Here is a 20651-nt window from a genome sequence, read left to right on the forward strand (position 1 = left end):
TCTTTACTTGTGATTTCCAGCATTTTGTCTCTCCCTTCACTATTTCAAAGTAGGTCATCAACAGCATTACATACTGCTTTCTCCCTCTCATCTCTATTCAAAGCAGACTGCCCAGGACATGGCACTCTTGCCATGTGTGGGTTGCCTCTAAACTCTGTTCTAGAAATCCGCCTTTTAATATGACCCATGCAAGCAAATTTCCTATGTAAGTAACACTGTCACATTTTTATAAGGGAGCAAAAAATTTTGCAGTGTCACTGAAGTTTATGTGAAGGAACACAATATAGATGGTTCCTTCACGTGAAGAACTGCTGAACAAAGGCTGATGAAGTGCAAATGTCAAGGAAAAGTCTTCAAACCAGACCTTTCATTTTGGAACACAGCAGTGACAGTTATTAACACCATCAATCAGGCTGGAACTATTGCTTTGGCACAGACTCATGCCTAGAGGAACTGACATCAGCAAGAGAACAGGGCTATGGTTACAGGTTAAGACACAGCTCTTGGGATTAATTTTCTGTTGCTTTGCAAATGTTTGGTCTCTATATTTGCAGGGACTGTGCTCAAAATTGGCTTAAACAGCTCCCACAGATATAAATGACTTGAGGTTCAGAGTGGTGGAAATTCAGCCCACATATTTCTCATGGGAGGAAAGATACAGGATGAAATTGTAAGATGGTAGAATGATCTGCTAATTCTCTCCTCAGCTTTCACTGCAGCAATGGAGGCAGAAGAGAAGTGAAGCTTATTACTCAAGCTAAGCTGAAGTGTTTTTGCTTTCACACAAAACCTCCCACAATATCAATATAACATCTATGAACACTGCATCTAATGAAGTCTGGTTTCCTAAGGACTTCTGTCTCATGGCTGACTGACTTGGGAGTTTAATAAGATCCAAGCACCAAATGAAGCTTTTCCTGTGAATAGAGCATTTATTAGATCCTGAGTGGAATCTCTGGAGTTTAATAAAAGAAAGCTCATGCTGCAATATTTCCTTTTGAAAGGGTACTTCAGGTCTCTCTCCTCCAACTGGATTAATAATTTTTATGGAATGTGTAGGAATTTAATTGCTGTGAAGGCTGGTGTTCCGCTACAAATTTGTTCAAAATTGACCCAAGATTTTGATTTACTGCAAGGAAAAGAACACTGACAGACAGACATACCCCCACAATGTGCTCTCATTTGCTACTAATAACCAGGCAAAAAATTTTCTGTATCCCCTTGGGATGCAGCAAACACTACACAACCATGCAGAGTTGAGAAAAGAGTAACCTAGAGATACGTTTGATCTAGACCAGGATCAAGTCCAAATTTATCAGGCAGTGAAACAGAAGTATGATCCCCTCTCTTTTCCTTCTTTTACTGTCCATCCAAGTCACCTCCCCTTAGCACTCTTGTTGTGGCTTGTGGCGAGAAGGCTCTGCCACAGGTCCTGCTGTGGGGTGGTGCCCCCAGCCAGCCCATTGCTGGTGCAAGTTTGGTGAGCAGTCAGCAGTGCAGCAACTCGAGGAGTCAGTAGGAGTATTTTATACCGAAGCTTATATGCCTGATTTAGAGTACCTAGAGTAGTGTTCCCATCCAAAGGGTAAAGGGAGGGTAGGAGATATAGCAGGTAATTCTGTTCTCTTCAGCTGGGCTTCAATTTGAGAGAAGGAAATCTTTATTCCTTCTCTTTTGGGAGATCAGTTAGCTCAATCCATGGGGCCTCCAGCTCAGATGCAAAACTCTAAGATTCAATATGGGTTTATTCATCAATTAACCTAGAATGAATGATGGTCTAGTATTCAGGGTTTCAAGAGGCAGCATTTTCAAAAAATATGACTGGCTCTATCAGAATGAAAGATACTGGAATAACTGATTTTAATGTAGGTGTCTGCTAAAGTCCTGGCACCAACAGTGAGTGTTGAGTATATACACATATATATTCATAAACATAGCTCTGAAGAGCCATTTTCTTTAAATTTGCTCTTACTAACTAATGGAAAAACACTAAAATCATCTGTGCTGAGAAGAAAATTCATCCAAGTTTGGTATATGATGAAATAGTACAGTGAATGCTGGCAGACCATATAAATACCTCAGCCGAATGTCCTTTTCTTCTAAATTCAGATTAACATCCTCATGGTGAAGTATGAGATTGAAGTAATTATTCAGAGCTTGGTGGCTTATCTGCCACAACATACAATCTTTTCAACCCCAGCTGTCCTTCCCCTGTTATGAATGCAGAATACTATGCTTAAGAATGAGAAGGTGTTGAATAACAAACACAGAATGATTAATAAGAAGTGTTTTCATCAAAACTGATACTGAAATAAAAGACTAAACCCTTTCATAATCAACTTATTTATTAAAATTAATGCCTTAAAGTGAAAGCTTGTCATTTATGGTAGTTTTCACAATGGGCAGTTATTCTATATGTTTACTTCAAGAGTACATTTTTGTACTTCAGTAAATCAAAAAATATTGATTTTGAGCGAGTCGTTGATTTTATTGTCAGAACAAATTTAGCTTTGAGAATTGATTTTATTAACCTATTTCATAAGTTGCTCTAAACACACAATTTGTGAGCAGACCACATTCTCTTGATGTAAATGCCATTTGTAATTTGGCCAAAAAACAATTTAGTGGAGATGGGCCAAATTCATTTTTCATTTATGTTTATGCCATTCTGGAATAAACTCAGCAGTCTTGCAAGGACACACAATTGTTTCTGACTAAGTGAAAATATCATTCCCTTATTTCTTTGATATAATTTCAGGTTAACATGCTTCCCTTCAAGAGGATGTGATTATTTCATAGAGTTTTCTGGCTACCACCAACAATTTTGGAAGAAGACTATTCAGAAAGTTTTATACGGTTACTTTTCAGAATATGCATTCTTGGCATATACCTAATCTCTGAGTTTTACTGCATATGTGAAAAATGTCAGAAGTGTGGATTTTGTGAAAAATTTCAATAAGTAGATTCACAAAACTCCCCACAAAACAAATCCTCCAAACAAGTGATGCTTCCAAAAGCTGTATGTACATCTGTACTGCAGATTGTTTACAATGTGACTTCAACTATCAGTGACAGAAAGTTATACTAAGAGTTAGAAAATGAGACTGGCCACTTTTTAGGGATGCTTTAATATGCCTTTATTTATTATGCTTAGAATAATTACTGGCATGCATTCACAATTTACCTGATTTATCTCAATCTATGCGGTAAGAACATATCTTGATTTCCTAGAATACTGAAGCATTTGCAAAATTTTGAGAAATGTGCAGCAATAGTTTCCTGTAGGTTCTGCAGCATGAAAGCATGTGGATTGTTCATGGATTAAAAAAAATGTTTATTTCTGCTTCTGTGAAAAAAGAAGGCTCTACCAGTGCTGAATGCTGATGCCTTGAGAGCAATAATAAGAAGAATTTGCTCTGTAACATGCTTTTTCTTACCTATGATTTTGCAGAAGCCATTTCTCAATGGCACTGGATCTATGCTGTGGAGCAAGGTAAGCTAAATCTGTTTCTGGCAAGTAGCCAACCTACTAAATTAGGATTTTAAGGCTAAATTTACTTAGAAACTTGGGATATTTGATTTCAGCCCTAAAAGTGTATCTTTTTAATTTCATTTTGATTTAAAAAATAAAATAATTTTAGTTCTGCATTGGGCAGACCCCCTGTTGTGACTCATTTGTTAAAGGCTATTTGCATTTTTTAAAAGGAAATTAAAACCATCAAAACTCACCATTTCATATTTAGTGAGACATTTTTTTTACTGAGCAAAATGAGCAAAAATCTGAACAGCCACACATTATATGGCCAGTAAAGCAATTATTTGTACAGCCTGAGATGCAGATCAGGAGAAGGCAGGGAGCAGACATTGCACTTGGCACCATTCCCTGCACCTCAGAGGTCTCTAATCTGGTTATTAATGCCCCATGCAGTTGTTACACATATCCAAGAAGCAAGCAAATGTGCTTCAGGCAGCTTTAAGTTCCATGAAGCATTACTCCTGCCAGCTGGTATGTAGCAATGGAGGGGAGAGTCAGTGCCTCCAGCAGGGGAGCACTGCTAGATGCAGTGGGTTCCTGCTCATCATCTGCAGGACTGGCTATCCTGCAAGAAGAGGTGCCAGAGCAGAAGCTAAGGTGCCCAGAAGCCATATGATCTTAAGGCAATGACTAGGCTAGTTTTAAGCTTGTGTTTAGCACAACTAAGCCAGCTGGTCCTGTCCTGATTTACATGGAATAATTATGTTTACTGGACCAGAGAGAATACAAAGGCCTGTCACTCCCAGAGATGGAAACAGGGAAGCTGAGGTTCCCCTCCTCGTGTTTGCAAATACCCGGAGTGCAGTGACAGGTGAAACAGAACACAAACACATTTTTCTGCTTTGACTCTAGTAACAAAATCCTCAAGTGCTTCTGGGACAGCAGCATTACATTCCGTTGTTTGTTCCTGAGAAATTTGATTAGAGCTACCCAAAACATTGACATGACATTCTTCATGTATGTGAATACAAGATCATAGCCACCTGCTAGTGCTCAAAGTCTACTTAGAAACCAGGAACAAGCTCTAACCATTGTTACGCAGACTGTTTTTATGTGATTTTCCATTTGTGAAGGGCTGAGAAGAGGACAGGGAGAAAACGCAATGCAAGATGAACTGGATCCTGACGTTAGTTTACCCTAATATAACTTTAGTATGTTACTTGACTGCCTCAGGATTTTTTCAAGCACAGCTTTTCTCCCATTTTGAAGATGATTAATTCAAGTGTTTATTGGCAAAGGCCAATCCCTTGTGCTATCTATAAGTTTGGCTCACTGACTAGTCAATAGTACCAGCTATGCTTTTTCATGTTTATTTATATGCCTTTTTTAGCATAAACTAAAGATGTGCTAAGTGTATCTTAGTCCAGTTTCTTTTACACTGCTCTTGAAATAAGAACTGAAAAGCACTTTGAGAAATGCACTAAAATGCAGTAGCTTCACTACAATATGTTCCTCCATGATTTAGAATGGACTTAAGATGTAAAGAGAATATGTATTTTTTCCATTTAGTAGTTCAAGCAAATCAGTATGGATGCTGGACTAAAGGAAAGCACTCCAAACTTCTGATAAACTCCTGAGAAGATATATCTTGGAGTAGCAAGCAACTTTCTAAAGCATTATGTATTTATATAAGTCCCTCAACACGTTCATATGTCATGTCCAGGAAAAAAAAACCACAAGTGTATAGTTTTGCATTTACGTGGTACACCCTAAAATAATCGTGCAAATGGAAGATCCAGTCCACACTATGCAGTCCAGAATTATCTGATCATCCAGCATATTCTGATATATAATACTTGTGCAGGAATCTAAGTTATCTGTCTCCATAATGTATAGAAAAGTCACAACACATGAAAACCAGGAGTCTACCTGAGTGATGTCCATTCCAGAATCACAGCTCAATGGCTGGGTTGATGTGAGGCCATTCGAACCTATTATTGTTGTGATCACACCGTTCTCATCAATTTTCCGAATCATGGTGCCATCAACGAAGTAAATAAATCCGTGCTTATCTACGGTGATACCTGGATGAAGGGAAAGGGGAAAAAGGAGTGTTAGTACTGACATTATCTAGACTTAAAAAGATGAGCTTAAAAGGCTTCCTCTTAGACTCTGAAAACCTGCCAATTAAAAAAGTATGACTTTTTTTTTTCTACTCATTGGTTATTTGAGATTTATACAAATTGTATATGGAAAGATTGTACCCAAATATAAGACTGTCTTTGACTTACAGAGAAAGAGGGAAGATATGAGGATGAAACAAAACAAAAGAGCAGGGACTTTGCTTGTCATGGAATTCTATATACACAGAATTAGGCTCTTCAATGACCTTGTTTCAAGTCCATCATAGGCTTGTCCCAAATACAGCTTTTCTAATGATTTTTCTTAATTTTCACTTTCTTAAGTCTCACGTATAGGCATTTTTTTTAATCACTGTACTGTCTGAATTATCAGAATGTCCAAGAAAGGAAGAAGCACTCACAGAAAAGTTGCCTCATGACAACAGTGGGCTTCAGCAGGAGCTACTGCAGTTCTCCCACCACACAGGAGAGATGACTCTGAAACCAATGTGAGGGCTATGCAAAGGTCATGGTCTTCTGTATTTCAGTGGGGAAACTGAGGCATGGAGGGCTTGCTGCCTTCCACCAGCAGTGTGCACTACAGCCATGTCACAACTCATGCCTGGTCCTGGTCTGTTCCAATCTAACACTTTCTGCAGAGTTCTTGCTGCATTCAATTTGTTAGACTTCTCTATATTGCATGAACTGTAAGTAAGGTATTTTTTTTATCTGAAATGAAGAAAATACAGCTAGAAAAGCACTTCTATTCATGTTAGGTTTGTGAAATCCTCTCTACCAAAACTGCTCAATTTCTTGCTTTAAACTACTTCATGAATTCCCATTTAAAGTTGCATAACTTTGCAATTATAGCAGCTGCTGTGCACAGCCAAGCTATTTTAATAATGAATTTCTGTTCTGCTACACAGAATGAAAGGCAGAGGACTTGAACAGATGGATCGGACAGTGGTTTATATGGTCCTTGATTTTTGTCCCCTGCATTGAGCACAACCAAAGGCTGCATGTAATCTGAGTTACAGAACACTTCTCTGCTCACCAGTGTAGGATCACACACAGCAGTTCCACAAACCATTAAAACAGAAAAAAAACCCTAAACCAATTTCCCTCACTTCCCAGTCCCATTTCCTTGTACTTTAATTTTATAGGAGCAGCTGTAGCCAGGGGCAAGAAAGGGTAAGCAGTCTTGGGGGGCAGGGCAGGAGCAGGCAGCCCTGATGGGGAACACGGATCCCCCATGGGGCTGGGAGAAGGGAGGACAGTCTCCCCAGACCCCTAGTAAATCTGTACCTGGCAGTTGGAAATGCCTGGGGACTGAGTCTGAGTTACATGCTCGTTTGAGTGTGATACACGTTCTCTTACAGTGTTAACACTCATTGGTGGGATCCCAAGACAAACTGCCCATGACCACTGCTTTTCTAACAGAAAGCAGGAGTAATGGCCACCCCAGTTTTCCTGTCACAGTCAGGTTAGTGAGGGATTTGACTCTCCCCTCTGCCAAAGCAGGCTGGCCTCCTCCACCTGAGGGTTTCCATTCCTTTCCTCCGGCTGAGAGGGAGGCACCAAGCGAGGCTGTGAAGGCCTTGCAGGGGAACAGGCTTTTGGGTGCACCCTGCCATTATGTCTCCCACCACCCAGTTCTCATCCAGAGGTGCCTCTTCACCACAGGTGACATTCAGGCACCTTGCAAAGGTCTGAGGGCATCACCACAGAAAACAATCCAAAGGCCACAGCAGTTACCTTTAGCATTTAGCGCTTTAATTACATCCAGCTTTTAGGCTATCAGCATAGCAGTTGGTAGTTGAAATTAATTATTTGTCAATTCAGTGTACTCATATGGCTATGAATTGCTGTTAGAAGAAGGGTATTCACCATCCTGTCACCTTCTCCATCCAGGACAAAAGAATGCCTGTGGGCTGCTGAAGTGCCACAGGGTACAGGGTTAGGCTGCATCACTTCACTGTGTGAAATGGCTGGTCACTGAAATGTCCAAATCTCGAGGACAACTGTCACCTGGGGGACTGAAATCACTGGAGAGGGGCTGAATGGTTGAGCTGGGGGAAAATCTGAGAGGTTATAAAAAGGCTAAAGGAGAAGCAGCCATTTTAGGGCCTGTCTCCTTGCCGGCTCCCAGATCATGCCTCCCTACCTCCCTACTACTGGCTCCCTCAGAGGAGCTTTACTTTTTAATTAGAGACTAATGGTGCTTTTGGAAAATACAGGATGAGTGGCAAGCTCATGGATGTTATCTGCTTCTGCTCCAACTACAAATCCAGAATGCTGAAGGTCTGAAGGTGAGCTGAGGTAATGAATGTATCTGAGAAGGGTTTGTTTTGGCATTGGGGGGGCAACCTGTGTGCTCCAGATTTTGTGAAGGGATAGAATTTCTGTCCCTCATGCATGCTCAAGAGACTTTGCACTGAATAGACCTGTGCACAAAAAAGGCCAGAATTAGATGTGCCTGCAGGGCTGGAGCCAAGGGCCAGCTGCCTTTTCAGAAAAAAAAGTTAGGTATGGGGAGCAAACTGGAAAATCTCTTCCAGCACAAATGAGCTACTAAAACATTCACTCAAACCCCCAACTAAAGCAAAAAGAAATTCAGCTTGGTTATTAATGACCATATAAGAGCCAGTATATAAATCTGATTAAGTTTTTCCAAATGTTATTCTGAGGAAATTCACATGGCAGAAACCAACAGAGCAAACCACACTGACAGGACTGTACCTTCTGTGGTGCAGCTAGACATCTGCAGAAGCTTTCTTGACAACAGTTTAAAAAGGCCTGAGTCGTGATCTGAAGTTTAGTTTATACATGGATAAATTTTCTCTTCAGAAAATGAGAAGGGCTGTGTTGACCCTGCTAGCACAGTTGAGGACCAGAGAGCAGGAGGAGCCAGGCCCTAAGGCACCTCCTGCTATTCTCACTTAGGGGTTCCTGCCCAGGCTTTCTCCTGTTCTGGTCAGCTTCATGCTGTAAAGCTGAAGCATAGGAATTATTAATACATGGAAAAGCTGCTAGGAAATTTTTCTAGGCTTTTTTCTTCAGGGATGTGTGAAGACTGGAGACAAAAGTCTCTTCAGCCTTACTGCTGTCTACAACTTCCTGAAAGGAGATTGTAGTGAGGTGGGTGTTGGTCTCTTCTCCCAGGTTAGCAGGGATAGACCAAGAGGAAATGGCCTCAAGTTGTGCCAGAGGTGGTTTAGACTGGATATGAGGAAAAAACTCTTCACCAAAAGGGTTGTCAGGCAGTGGAACAAGCTGTTCAGGTAAATGGTGGAGTCACTGTCTCTGGAAATACTTAAAAGATGTGGTGCTGAGGGACACGGTTTAGTGGTGGACTTGGCAGTGCTAGGTTAGTGGTTGGACTTGATGATCTAAAAGGTCTTTTCCAATCAAAATGATGCTATGATTCTGTGATTCAGTCCCAGCCTTCTTCTAGTTTCCTAGTTTTTAAGAAGCCACAGCCATGCTGGGCTGCTGTGGCAGGGAAGGTGTGAGAAACCTGATGAGGGGGGTAAATACAGCACTCACCCTGTGTCTTAGTCTGCCTTTGCAGCAGGACAGTGCAAGGAGCTGTGCTTCTGACCTGGGCAGTGCAGACCTGGATCGGATCCATGCCATGGATGAGGCCAGGATCTACCACTAGGGCAAGTGCATCTTCTGTTTTACGCAATTTCCCTGTGAACAGATGGCTGTGTTGGCTGCAAACCAGCCATTATATAAAAATAAAAAATTATGCTGCAATGAAATACAGCTACTCAGCTGTGTCGCTGAATGGATTTCAAACACTGCCTATATAAGAAAGCCAAAGATTCTTTAACATTAACAGTGTACATTTTGCTCTCCAGACATTGCAGAGAGGCAATCTATCTGCAAGGGAAGCACACATGCCAGTGTGATGGCATAAACAAGCCCCTGTCTTCAGTATTTGTACTAAAGACATTAAATTTCTAATAAGCCAGTTTCTTCAAGTATCAGTGTCTGCATGTTCAACAACAAACTACTGTTTCCAGTGCTTATTTCTGTTTCCTGAAATGACATGACTCTGTAGCTTTGAAAAAAGTACTTCTGCATTTAACTCTCATAGACAAATACCCTATATAAGGCAACCACTGGAAAACAAAACAGATTTCTGGCTAAACTGTCCCAATTTATTCATTATTAGAGTTGGATTTATTAATGCTCCTGCCACATCTTGCATGATGCTACACATAATCTGTACTCTAAGAGCTTATTTTTAATCCTTTTCTGACGTACAGTGTAATGCAGAATCAAATCACATGCAGCACTTCAATTGTGCTTTAATCACCAAGAAACTCAGAGAGGAAACCTGAGCACACTAATTGCACTGAGAGCAAGTAGGAACACTGCTCACTCCATGAGTGAGTAAAAAAGGTCACTTTTAGGTATCTTTTCTTTGCCCGGAGAATGAGATGTAGTTTGTGTTAGGCTCTCAGTCTGATCCAGTTTTTTGAAGGAACTGTAGCACTAAACTACATGCCCAGCTGACACAGTCTTTGGGCACAAGAGTGACCTTTTGTACAAGTGACAGATCTACCTTATGAGACTCCTCATTAAACACTGATGTCTGAGTAAGGACAAAATAAACTTGTGCAAGAATTTAGTATTGCTGTTTGACTCAGGGCTGTGCACAATCTGTTTTTCTGAGTATCATGATTGTACTGAAGGACTATTTTTAGTCATGTTTAATCATTGGAACTGTCTTATATAGGACTACATTTTGTACCTGAATGTAAAACAGTAGCTCTTATGAACATCCATCTCAAGTAGATTTATGCACAGACATCTTGGAACAATGTTTGTCACGCTTAGATGTCTTTTGATCAGTACCATTTAAATTTTAACTCTGAAAATGAACTGATCTTACTGCAATCACACATAGCTACCAAGTATCATCACTAGAAAGACTCTGCAGAAGTTCTGGTCTTTATAACTGTTTTCTGCACAAAATAGTACTTAAGAGATGGGCTGAGCACTACCATGATGAACACAGAAGGCTGACTATAGCCTCCCCTGTTATATGTCCTCAGGAGTGATTTTGATTAGTTATTTCCTTTGACAGATCTGCCGTAGTGCACATACATACAGAACTACAAATGCAAATAACACTTTGAAAGCAAACTGATAACTTTTGTGTGTAGTTCTCATAGGTACAAATTCAAAATATATATAATTATTAAACACATAACATTTCAGTCTAGAAATTTTGACATTTCAAGATGCTAAAAATATGGATTAAAAGTAATACAGTAAATTCCCAATTAAAGTATTTTCTTCCCTCCCCACCCCTATCATAGCCTGCACTTGTGTTCTAAGAGACTCTTTCTGGGAACAAATCCTTTTTGAACACATCAATAAACAGCAGCTAGAGCTATATGTTTCTCACTTCTTGAAATGCTACATTTTTTGCTCAGCTAAAAACTTTGCAAATGAGCATTTTAAATTGAAAACTTCTAATTAAACTTCTAAAGAATTTATAAAAGAATACCTAAAACTACTGGTGAGGACTGATAAAAGAGAATGCCACCTTCTGCTGAAGAAAAACTGTATTTAGAAGAAACTTGCAATTCTCATAAAACTTTTAATAGGAAGAAGTGAATCAAATTGGTTAATTACCATTTTATGGTTGGTAAAAGGGCAAATTACATGCCATCCATTTCTAAACTTCTAAATGTCTCCGGTGCTTTTAATTAAAGCTGCCATCTAGCAACTAATAAAGCAATTTTATGCAATTAGTTATTTATAGGTTACCATAATACACCACTCAAAATATGATTCAAGTGATTTGCAGTCTGTTGCTTTGTGATCTCTGTCATCTTTACTACATTACTGTCTTCGTACTAGTGGCAAAATATTCAGCAGTACTTTGTCAGCCAGAATACAACCTCAGTCCTTGAGTTCTGTTCTCTTTATATGCATATCAGCAAAGTAGGAGCAAACAGCAATTTAAACTACTGACTGTGGATGAAAGTGTCCTGCCTCCAGCCTGAGACATGAGGACTGAGGTCACTCTGCTGACAATGGTTAGCTTATGCATTCAGATGAAGGTTGGATGAAATTTAGGGAAACTCCAAAAAGTTTACCTTAAATGTTCTACAAGATTCCCACATTTCTGAAATCATAGGTAGCTAAGACTACTGAAGAAAAAAATAAGGAATACATTTTTCCGAATCAAAAACGGCATGAATTTTTTTCTGGTTCTAGGATGCATCCATGACAATGATTTGAGGCTGCAAATCACCTTGGTTTGTCTACTTCTTTATGTATTGCTAATGAAACATCTCTCCCCATTCTACTTTCCAGTTTGAATTCTATGGAAGTGTTGAAAAGGTCTTAAAAAGACTGCTGAATAAATAGTATTGATCATTACCTATGACAAAAGGGTGTTGTTTTCACAAAAGGCTATATTAGGAATTTGCTCTGCATCCCACTGAAGGTAATAGGAATCTTTTAGACAAGCAGGAGCAGGCCTTTAATGAGCTACTATCATTTGACAAATGTAAAGGTTTAATCTGCGCAGTTGTTCTTACAGCTTTATTTACTTTAGAAAGTATTGCTGCAGATGGTGAGCAACACGACGGATTATTTCAGGATGTAACCTACTGGGGCAAACATTTTCAAAACAATGATTTTTTTAAATTAGTATTTCCTTAGTAAAGTAATTTCAAGCAAAATGAATAAAACTACACTGCAGAACTGATTTTTTAATTTAAGATTTCATTTGTGTTGCTAGTTCATGGTCATGGGTCTGAGTGAAACAGGTTCTTGCTACAGCTGTGCATGAAATATTTTTAGGCATAGAACGTCAGGCTTCCACATTTCCCTGGTGCTTACTCTGAGGTCACTCCATCTGTAGTGAGGTCACTGCACTACATTCAGCTACTCTGCACTCAGCAGTCTGTAATTTCTGGAGGCCCTGACTGTACACATAGCTTGCAGACAGTGTGCGCATCTATCTTCTAGTTCTAGAGTCTGGTCTGGACCCCGGAGTCAAAAAGCAGTCACTGCTTAAAGTTTTGGATTTAGTGCTTGGGTTTCCAAATGTAGTGAGTCACTTCTGATGCTTAGGGCTCAATCAGCAGAGACACCTGTTGTTTTCACAGAAGTTAGTTTGTGTTTCCACTGCAGCTGTACTGAGTGAATGCTCTGAGGTGGTCACAAAACACAAGGTAATTGGAATCAGATGTTAATCTAAGACACTTTTCTTATTAAACTGACTAAGAGACACTGTAGCTTAGCAAAAATGTGGTAACTTGATTGTCTCAACCTTTCACTGCCTCTGTCAATTAAGCTTGGAAAGTCAAATCTATTTACATGCCTAAAGCTCACTGATTTCAGAAGGGCAGTGTAGGTAAGTGTTTAATGCCTCTGATCCAGGCATTGGCTTTGCAGTGCTAAGGAGAACAACTCCCACGTATTTCTAATAGTTTTAGGGCTTCTTACTGCTCCAATACGCAACGACTAATCTAGTTTAAATCAGGAAACTATCCTGTAGTGCTTTATTATAAATATTAATTCAGATTGTTTAAATGATAGTGTAGGTGACTGGATGCGCCATAATTATTTTTTAATCAAAAAATCCCCAAACCCACCAAACAGAATTCCACACCCCAAAATTAAAATCTGTTACTTGGTAAAGTTCAACTGATTGGAATTCTATCAATGATTAATATCTTGTGTAGTTACTTCTTCATTTTCAGTATCTTCTTGTGTAATAAATGCATTCATCTTGTCACAGATCTTGTTTTATGTCCCCACCTTGTATCATTTCACATTCTGCTTAAGTATTTGGTCATCTATTACATGACTCATTAGTCTGAGATCTCTACAGAATTAAAGAAAGTTGCAGTAAAAATAATATATTGAACTTCAAATTTCAACTACATCACCCATGCATGTTTAAAAGCATCTTTGAAAGTCAGCTCAACATAGAATAGTGGAATATTAATGTTCACTAAGCTCCATCTCTAGTCCTTCACAGAGAAGGGGAAACAGACTGAAAAAAGCTACATGTTTGTTACTTGCAAAATAAAAGTTGTGGAAAGATGATCAAATAATAATTGATTAGTGAGACTTCATGTTGGTTTCCTATCTGGAATTTAATTCCTGGTCACTAGGCAAAGGCAGTCTTGCCAAGTAAAGATCATGAGAAATAAAAGTTTATGAAAGCCTTAAATCATTAAATAATACTCTAGGACTCTCCCAAAAACCCACCTGCAAGCCCAGTGAAGCAGAAAAACCACCGAGCTCAAAAAAGTTAAAACAGCATTTAAAGCAACTTTCATTCAGAAAAGTAATTAAGAAGGAGTATTTGAATTTCCACTTATCTACATTCTTCTGAGTATGTTACCAAACAGGATTAAGTTTCATAGGTGTTACAAAGTAGGTATTTCTTATCGATTTTGCAAATGGTGTGGACTACAGGTAGATGCTGCAGTTTGCTAGACCATGTATGAAAAGAGCACATGGCAGCCCACAGTTCCTTGAGATTAAAATCCAAAACATAACACATCTGATAATTTCAAACTGATATAATTTAGAGTAGATGCCTAAATCAAAAGCAGCTGGGAGTCATTACCTGAATTTGCCTATACATGAGCCATTGTCTACTAACAGTTAATTTATTTAATATTTTCTGGCTATCCCAGAACTCAGGAAATGTACTTTTATTCTTCTTAAATTCTTTATGGCTAGAACCTTCTGTTAAAGAAGCTATGCATGGGTATTTTTAAAGTAAATAGCATATTACAAATTTTCACCAACATACTTCCCACTTCCCCAAAAATAATAGAACAACTCATTGTATTGTAATTAGATAGAAACAATTGTAATCAGCAATGAAACATTGGTAATTTTCCTGCTAACGGATCTGAAAACCTTTGTTTTCTGCTATTTTAAAAATTGATTCATTACATTAATTAGCTTCCTGAAGATTAACATTTATTTGTCCTTACCTCACACTTACCTTCTATCATTAAAGGCATGTTAAAGTCACTCTATAATTACAATATCTCTTGCTAAGCCTTAAAACAGGATTATTTGCTTGGCTTAGAGATGTTTCTACCTGGATATACATTCTAATCTCCTGCTGATACATGCTTCCTTTATTAGCTTATGAAAAATAATCAAACCCCTTCCTTTGAGCTAGTCATTTGGAGGAAACAGTCTGCTACAGGGGGAGCACATTAAAAGCCCATTCTGGGTTCTGCCATGGGAGCTGCCCTTTGTTCCAGAAATTTCAGTGGGAGTTGAGGGTGATCAGCTGCTTTAGAGCATCAAATCTAGAGACTTTATCACAGTTCTAATGCAGACCATAAGGGGATTAATTGTGGTGTTGGGGAGGATTCAAGGCTTCACATGCATTTTTACTGTGACAACACAGGATGTACTGGTGGGAAGGCTGCAGCAAAATGCTTATTTCATGTGTAGTAGGTGACATGTTCATGTTTTGCAAAGCGGATTTAATGAGGAAGGACAAACTGGAGTTCCAGATAAACTTGATTTTGCTGGCTGTCTGATTTGAACAGTCATGACTCAATGTGTATGAGTAAGCTCTACTACCATAGCAGGAGCCTCCTGAATGAATAAAAAGATCTAAAAAATGGACTTTGTAACCATATTATTTGCTTAAAAGTTTATTATAATTAAATGCTGCCACCTTGCAATAGAAAGGTAATAAAAGAGGAGTATTGCCACACAAGGAAAGCATATCAGAAGATTCCAGGTTTTGTCAACACCAAGCTGTGTGCTGTGGTTGACACGTGGGAGGGAAGGGACTCCATCCAGAGGGACCTTGACAGGCTTGAGGAGTGGGCCCATGCCAACCTGAGGAAGTTCAACAAGACCAAGTGCAAGGTTCTGCACCTGGATTGGGGCAATCCCAAACACAGATATAGATTGGGTGGAGAATGGATTGACAGCAGCCTGAAGGAGAAGGACCTGGGGGTGGTGGTTGATCAAAAGCTCAACATGAGCTGGGAATGTGCTCTTGCAGCCCAGAAAGTCAGCTGTGTCCTGGGCTGACACAAAAGAAGTGTGGCCAGCAGGGCGACGGAGGTGATTCTGTCCCTGTACTCCCCACTTGTGAGACCCCATCTGGAGCACTGTGTCCAGTTCAACACAGGAGGAACATAGAGCTCTTACAAGTGAGTCCAGATAAGGGCCATGAAGATGATCAGAGGGCTGGAGCACCCCTCATATGAAGACAGGCTGAGAGAGTTGGGGCTGTTCAGGCTGGAGAAGAGAAGGCTCTGAGGAGACCTTACAGTGGCCTTCCAGTACCTGAAGGGGCTACAGGAAAGCTGGGAAGGGGCTTTTCACCAGGTTGAATAATGATAGGACAGGGGGGAATGGATTAAAACTGGCAGAGGGAGATTAAGGTTGGACATGAGGGGGAAATTCTTGAGTGTGAGGGTGGTGAGACACTGGCACGTGCTACCCAGGGAGGTTGTGGAAGCCCCACCACTGGAAGTGCTCAAGGCCAGGCTGGATGGGGCTTCGACCAACCTGGTGTGGTGGAAAGTGTCCCTGCCCAGGCAGGGTTGGAACTAGATGATCTTTAAAATCGCTTCCAACCCAAACCATTCTATGATTCTATTTCAGAGGACACTAGCTGGAGGTTGCTGCTCATGCTACTTCCTCCCATTAAGGGCTGGTTGTATAAAAACATGAGTGAGCTTTATGTACTTATAGTTGGTTAAAACATCACCTCAAACCCATTTCTTTACTTTCAGTTGCATTTAAGTTTGTAAATAAGAGGGAAATGACAGATGACCAATACCAAGTACTTCAGAGACACTCTTTTCTTACCTCTTGGACTGTTGAGGGAAGCCTCGGATGCCTTTCCACCATCTCCACAGTGACTCTGGTCAAATGGAAGGCACTGATCACCCGTTCCTGCCACCACGTCTACATTTTTAGCCAGATCCTTTGTTTCAATGAGAGATTTTGCCTTGTATACTTTTCTGGTGTTGGTATCTGACAAGTAAAGGGATTCTGACACTGGGTCAACAGCCAAGTAATATTTATGTGCAGGGCTGGTACTAAAGGGAAGAGAAGAGCATCAAAGTTAAATAGTTTTTCTTTTTGATCTCTGTTCATGGTAGCATAACACTTCTGCAGACATCTGTTCAATGCTTTAGAGATGACAGCAGCATAACTGAGACCAGCTCTACTGTACCTCATGCAAACACCACAGCTGAGCAGGAAGGGACCAGTACCAGCTGTAGAGCCTGACCAGCAAACTACATCCCAGCGAGCTTACGCAGAGTGGTATTGGTGGAGATAGTCCATTCGTACCAAGCCACCCAGCACACTAGAGTGTGCTTACTAGAGTAAAGCTAACTAGAGTGACTTCAGCTTAGTTATAAACATTACTATCAAAAGCAAGGTAATTTTTCTATACCTGCTAACTCCTGATACTCTTGGCACTGAAAACAAACCCATGACTTGCAGCAAAGTGAAGCACAGACTGTTCTGCATGGGCACAAATACCCACTCCTGGTTATTTTTATCTGTTCCTAAACCTTAGGAGATATGAAGGTGTGAAATATGGTGCCTTAATTCATGGTGACTGTATTGTCAGGAGCAAGGCAGAAGGCCAAGTACTGTCAGTGCATCTAGGCATGAATTAATGCACCATAATTCATGCACTGAAGTGCCTTATTGAGATTATAAAATGTTATTTAAAAATATTTACATATGTTAATTACATAGTGAGGATCATAAATTCTAACCAGAGAACTGGGCTGCATCTTATTAACCAGTAAGACTTTTTGTTTCTTTTTTAGTGGAAAGTTAATTTCCAGTTTGAGGAAATTGCCTAAGCACATGACACACCATGCCAGTTTCCTGAGCCTGGTGACACTGCAGTGTAGTCCTGACAATAAAATAAAATCCCAGATAAGTGTAGAACCTTTAAATCACACAGTCAATTACTGAAATGGTAGGAGACAGGCAGACCAATGGCCAATGCCTGGCCAAGTGGTTTGGTGCTCAGAAACTGGTTTTACCACTGCCACATTTCACCTGGGGGGAGGAGGAGATTTCTGGCAGCTGGGCAAGACACTGCCCAGCCCCCATCCCCTGTAACTCTACATGGGACTTTCCTTTAGGAAATGAGTTACTCCTCTCAGTTTTGTCATTTCTGTTTGTGGTGGGTTTGCCAATGCTCTGTGTACTGCTCCTTCTGCAGGGCTGGCTTTTCATGCCACAACAAACCAGAAGAAGAATCTAGATAAAAGAGAACTGAAGAATAAGGCAGAGGCTCCAGGACAGGTGTGTAATGTCTGGGAGGATATCGACTTAATTTTACTGATTTGATTTCAGGTTGATGGAGACTCTTTAAATAAGTCTTTGTTTGGCTGAGGCAGATAATAAACTTTATTAATCATCTATTAGACAGTTCTACCTTATTGAGCAATGCTGAAAAAGTGTAAAAATTAATAACCAATATATTTTGTTTAGCAATCTACTGTGTACTCTATGTATTTCTAAGAAACTTCTAACAAATGATCAGCTGAAATCTTTCAATTTGTAAGTGATAAGGCTAATGCTGTACCATGATAAATATGATAGAGCTTGGACCTACTGCCCTCACTTCTCATTCTCCATCCAAAAAGGGATAAAAACTACTCATTGTCTCTGAGGATTGGGCCACAAGCTTGAGTGGCTTAAAGCCAACCTTAGTCATAAACATCTGTAAGATAGAAGGGGGAAATATAAGGAAAGATATTTTCCCACAGTTGGGAAACAGATGTGAGAAACAGTCCAAGGAAACACAGGGAATGCAAGGATGGTGGTAAAGATGAGTAAGAGGATGAACTAAAAGCAATTAATGCTGAATTATCACCAGTATTATAAAATTGTGTTTGTTGAAAACATTAACCGTCTTATCTGCTCTCTGGAGTGAGCTAAGAAGAGATTGGCCAGCCAGAAGATGACTTTTTAATAAAATACTGCTGTGGAAAAAGTTTCAAGGAGAATTCTAGATGTTAAGCACATAGTTCATCATGCAGAAACTGCAGAGAACGAGGGGTCATTATGTACTCTCCTTGTAGACACATTTTCTGTCATCCTTGTAATTACATTTAATAGACCGGCTGTTAGAAAACTCTTGATGTTTACACTTCAAGCCTTGCATGCTGAAATGTTTAAATTTAAAGAGTATTAGTAAAAAAACAGAACAAAATCAAATACCCACTCTCTTTGCAGAAGTTTGCCATCAAATCTAAATCTGAGTTTATTTCAATAAGCCTATTAAAAACTTTATCAAGGAGACTAGGATTTACAATTAAACTTTCCAGGACAAGATATTACTATCCTGTAGTAAAATTTTACCCTGTAACCCCAAAGCCTAGTTTCCATTTTTACCTGTTATTAAGCCACTTCTTTGAGCATCCTAGAAATTTCCGTGACTCTAGCCTTCAAAGCCTCAAGAGAATGGCATACAGTGAGACTGCCGAGTACTCCCATATAACCTCAAAGTCTGTATTAACTTCAAGTGATTTCCTCCAATTTTCTGCAGATTTCACTTGGACAGAATACTCACAGAGGCAATTATTATTGTAATTAATAGGGCTGGGTACTTGAGTATTGTCACAGCTAGACTTAATAAGGCTTAAGTTCATCTCAAGGAACTAGTACTAGTGAGAAGGTACTAAAAAAAAAATCTACTTTACAAAAGAAACCCCTGAACTTAAAACCTGATTCATGTTCTGAACACATTACAGAATAAGCATGTTGAGTTTGCTGCCTTAGTTTACAAAGATACTGGTCAGTTTAGAATAAAGGCAAATAGAAACAATCCTTCAGTTAAAAAGAATCTTGCACTTACCAACTAGGAATTATTCTTTCTTTTTAAGTTTTCATTGCAAAACATGAGATGTGGGATCATCTGTAAGCAGGCTGGCAGATAATCAGTAGCATTCCATAGTATTGTGACTCAAGCGAGTCATTCCAACCAGCACTCTCATTCTGCAAACATGTGTTTAGTCCACACTGCTTCTTCCTACTATGCCACGAAGTTTCCAGCTCAGGTTGTGATAGTGCTGGTTTATTTATCTCATGTAAGTACTAAAATGCTTAGAAGTTCATTTCTAAGGATACACTCTTTCCAGCCTGCAACATCATTTTTGCAGCTGGGTTGGCAGAACCAACTCTCTCATCATATGTCACAGAAACCCAACGTGCAGCGTTCATCCTTTTGAAGATATCCTTACAGTGCAATACCAAAATGCTACTGGAAAGGAGGAAAGCAACTTGCTTTAGCTGGAGATGCAAGAACTGAGCTGTGATGCAAGAACATCATCCTCAGTTCTGAGGCCTGCTGTGCACCCTCTATAACTGAGGCAGGCTTTAAAGTTTACAGTGTCCTAAAACTGCTAAAGCACAGTCCTCTTGTGTGACTTGGAAGCCTTTTTTTGTTATTTCTGTGTTGCTAAAACTCCAGTTTTCTTGGCTGGTAATATCTATGCTCATTCAAACACCATGTGAGATTCATATGACAGCTATGAAACGCATTCCTAGCTTCCGAGTTTAAACCTCTCCATCTCTGCTTTGTGATCAGCAAACTCATTTCTAGAGGGAGATTTCATTCCTTTGAAGGAAACAAATCAAACCTACTTTACCATAAACAAAGGTGAATTTGATTAATATTTGTATTTATTAAATTTGCAGTGTTGTTTTTCTATATCTAGACTTCTAAAAGGACTTTTATAGGACTGTTTACTTGAACATGGGTCACAGATTACTGTGTTTTACTTACCTGTGTCTTGTGTCTCTGTTCCTGGTAAGAAATATCGGTTCAGGTTTAAAAAAAAAAAAAGAAGAAAAGAAATGTTAGTTGTGAACAAAGCTGCATTCTCTTCCTAACTTCTCACAGAGCTGTATCCCAATAACAAATATTGTTTATCCTGGTAATCAGTATTATTTCTTTCTCTTGAACTGCTTCCTTTCCACCAACTACACATTACCAAGTTAATTCTGAACAATCAGAACAAAATGTTATCACCAGCAGTATT

General features: G+C 39.6%; 1 protein-coding gene across 4 annotated transcripts in view; it reads right to left on the reverse strand.

Moving 5' to 3' along the window:
• The window catches only part of TENM1 (teneurin transmembrane protein 1), a 314346-nt gene that overhangs the window by 35945 nt on the left and 257750 nt on the right, over positions 1 to 20651 (reverse strand). For all 4 annotated transcript variants that reach the window (XM_051630327.1, XM_051630326.1, XM_051630323.1 and 1 more), the window contains 3 exons: positions 20396 to 20416; positions 16441 to 16673; positions 5405 to 5559 (listed from right to left, as the gene is read on the reverse strand). In XM_051630327.1, coding sequence (XP_051486287.1) covers positions 5405 to 5559; positions 16441 to 16673; positions 20396 to 20416 — 409 coding nt within the window. The remainder of the gene's footprint in view (positions 1 to 5404; positions 5560 to 16440; positions 16674 to 20395; positions 20417 to 20651) is intronic.

This window comes from Apus apus, chromosome 12, assembly GCF_020740795.1.
Source record: "Apus apus isolate bApuApu2 chromosome 12, bApuApu2.pri.cur, whole genome shotgun sequence".
In the NCBI taxonomy this organism is placed as follows: Eukaryota; Metazoa; Chordata; class Aves; order Apodiformes; family Apodidae; genus Apus; species Apus apus.